Source organism: Engraulis encrasicolus, chromosome 10, assembly GCF_034702125.1.
Source record: "Engraulis encrasicolus isolate BLACKSEA-1 chromosome 10, IST_EnEncr_1.0, whole genome shotgun sequence".
NCBI classification, from domain to species: domain Eukaryota; kingdom Metazoa; phylum Chordata; class Actinopteri; order Clupeiformes; family Engraulidae; genus Engraulis; species Engraulis encrasicolus.
In genome coordinates, this window is record NC_085866.1 from 929,059 (window position 1) to 932,281 (window position 3,223).

Consider the following 3,223-nt stretch of genomic DNA (forward strand, 5'->3'; position numbering starts at 1 on the left):
TCTGTGTATTTCTCTTGTAGGAGATTAAGCTAAGTCTGTATTTCTCCTCCAGGCGGTTGACTCTGACACCTATATATTATATACATTTATTATAGATGTACACCTATATATTATTATAATATGATATTATAATAATTTATATGATATTAATATATAGTATCATTATATACATTTATTATAGAAGTATACCTATAAATTATGTAAGGGTTAACGTTCGGCGAGAAGGTTGCTACGTAAGGGTTAACGTTCGGCGAGAAGGTCGCTACCGTGGAATAGCAGCACGACAGAGAGAATCTTTAGACCCCGACGCGGAGCGGAGGGGTCTTGTTCTCTCTGAAGTGCTGCTATTCCACAAAGCGACCGACTCGCCGAAAGTTAACCCGCTTATTATATGGATATACTTAAATGATTCACACATGCGGGGACATTTCTTTAGACCTATTTTTAATGTTAAGATTGTTGCTGCGCAAAACAAAACAGTGCCGTTGTGGAACACCGCTAGGCAACAGCTAGGTAGGCTAGCCAGGACAACAGGTGTTGTCTATCACAGCAGCTGATTAGAGTGACAAAAGACCGGACCCCCTGCGGAGTGATATGAAACATTCGCTTTAGCCACTGACTTGTATACAAGCCAGTGGCTTTAGCAGTGAACGTCTTGTTGCCATTGACAGCGGTAGCCAGGACAACGGGTGCTGTCTATCACAGCAGCTGATTAGAGTCTTGTTGAAAAGTCGCTTTAGCAGTGAAAAGTCTTGTTGCCATTGACAGCGGTCTGTTATAGACCAACCCGTCCGTTATCGAAAAATAACAGACGTCCGAACGTTGGGGAGCCCCGTTGAAATGAATGGAGCATTCGACAGATGACGTCACAACCATATAATAACGTGGAATAGCAGCACGACAGAGAGAATCTTTAGACCCCGACGCGGAGCGGAGGGGTCTTGTTCTCTCTGAAGTGCTGCTATTCCACAAAGCGACCGACTCGCCGAAAGTTAACCCGCTTATTATATGGATATACTTAAATGATTCACACATGCGGGGACATTTCTTTAGACCTATTTTTAATGTTAAGATTGTTGCTGCGCAAAACAAAACAGTGCCGTTGTGGAACACCGCTAGGCAACAGCTAGGTAGGCTAGCCAGGACAACAGGTGTTGTCTATCACAGCAGCTGATTAGAGTGACAAAAGACCGGACCCCCTGCGGAGTGATATGAAACATTCGCTTTAGCCACTGACTTGTATACAAGCCAGTGGCTTTAGCAGTGAACGTCTTGTTGCCATTGACAGCGGTAGCCAGGACAACGGGTGCTGTCTATCACAGCAGCTGATTAGAGTCTTGTTGAAAAGTCGCTTTAGCAGTGAAAAGTCTTGTTGCCATTGACAGCGGTCTGTTATAGACCAACCCGTCCGTTATCGAAAAATAACAGACGTCCGAACGTTGGGGAGCCCCGTTGAAATGAATGGAGCATTCGACAGATGACGTCACAACCATATAATAACGTGGAATAGCAGCACGACAGAGAGAATCTTTAGACCCCGACGCGGAGCGGAGGGGTCTTGTTCTCTCTGAAGTGCTGCTATTCCACAAAGCGACCGACTCGCCGAAAGTTAACCCGCTTATTATATGGATATACTTAAATGATTCACACATGGCGGGGACATTTCTTTAGACCTATTTAATGTTAAGATTGTTGCTGCGCAAAACAAAACAGTGCCGTTGTGGAACACCGCTAGGCAACAGGTAGCCAGGACAACAGGTGTTGTCTATCACAGCAGCTGATTAGAGTGACAAAAGACCGGACCCCCTGCGGAGTGATATGAAACATTCGCTTTAGCCACTGACTTGTAGGCTATACAAGCCAGTGGCTTTAGCAGTGAACGTCTTGTTGCCATTGACAGCGGTAGCCAGGACAACGGGTGCTGTCTATCACAGCAGCTGATTAGAGTCTTGTTGAAAAGTCGCTTTAGCAGACTTCAGTCTTGTTGCCATTGACAGCGGTCTGTTATAGACCAACCCGTCCGTTATCGAAAAATAACAGACGTGCGAACGTTGGGGAGCCCCGTTGAAATGAATGGAGCATTCGACAGATGACGTCACAACCATATAATAAATACATTTATTATAGAAGTATAACTATAAATTATATACATTTATTATAGAAGTATACCTATAAATTATATACATTTATTACAGAACATTTAAAGGTGAATCTATCAATGACTCTGTGTTCACTAAGGACTGTGTTGGTAGCTCTATTACTGACATAGTTTATAAATGTTAAGGCCTACTGAAATAAACTGAACTAACTAAAAGTCTGTCTATTTCTATTCTAGGCGATCATTTATTTTAGACTGTACTGTGCACCTTGTAGGGAGGTGTTAAAATCTCATTGATCTGAGTATGACAATAAAAGTCTGTCTTACTTTTCTAGGAGATTAAACTAAACAAAATAAGAGTCTGTGCAATTCTCTTCCAGGCGATTAAACTAATCTAACTCTAAGTCTGTGTATTTCTGTGTATTCCTCCTGCAGGCGGTTGGCGTTGACCACGGGCCTGTTCAAGAAGGTTCTGCGCAGCGTACGTCCGGATCGGGACCGCCTCCTGAAGCAGCGACCCGGCTGGCCCGACCCGACCGACCCCGCCCCCGCTCTGCACCCCTCCTCCGCCCTCCTCCTACACCCCCCCGGGGCCGAGCAGCGCCTCTCCAAACGCACACGCAAGGCCACCAGCGCCGCCGCGGCCGCCGCCAAGCCCAAAGCTCCGCTGTACCGGCCCTTCTGGAGCCGCAAGGGGAAGCCCGGCGTCGCCCTGCCCAGCGACAAGCTCCCTCCCCTGGGCATCGGCCCGCCGCGACTCCCCCTGGGCACCGCCGGGATGGAGATGCTGAGCGGCGGGGGGGTCTGGGTGCCCATGGAGGGGGGGTGCCCGCTCTTCGACCCCAACGCCGCCATATGGGTGTGAGGGGACGGACAGACGGCTGTGTGGAGGAGGGATGGCAGACACACACACACACTTACGGACACACACACACGCACACACACACACACACACACACACACACACACACACACACACACACACACACGCACACACACACTCTTGGAGAAGGGGTGCCCACTGCCATCAGGGTGTGAAGGACTGAGAGACTGACACACAAACACGTGGGCACCAATAGAGACTTGCACATACACCACCACACACCCCCCCCTCCTCCACACACA

The 3,223-nt window shown here is 47.9% G+C and overlaps 1 protein-coding gene across 1 annotated transcript in view; it reads left to right on the plus strand.

Moving 5' to 3' along the window:
* Window positions 1-3,015, plus strand: part of LOC134457508 (uncharacterized protein DDB_G0271670-like) — a 35,197-nt gene extending 32,182 nt beyond the window's left edge. The window contains exon 3 of the mRNA XM_063209517.1: window positions 2,534-3,015. Within this exon, the coding sequence (XP_063065587.1) occupies window positions 2,534-2,963 (430 nt within the window). The 3' untranslated portion in view covers window positions 2,964-3,015. The remainder of the gene's footprint in view (window positions 1-2,533) is intronic.
* The last annotated feature ends 208 nt before the right edge of the window (window positions 3,016-3,223 follow it).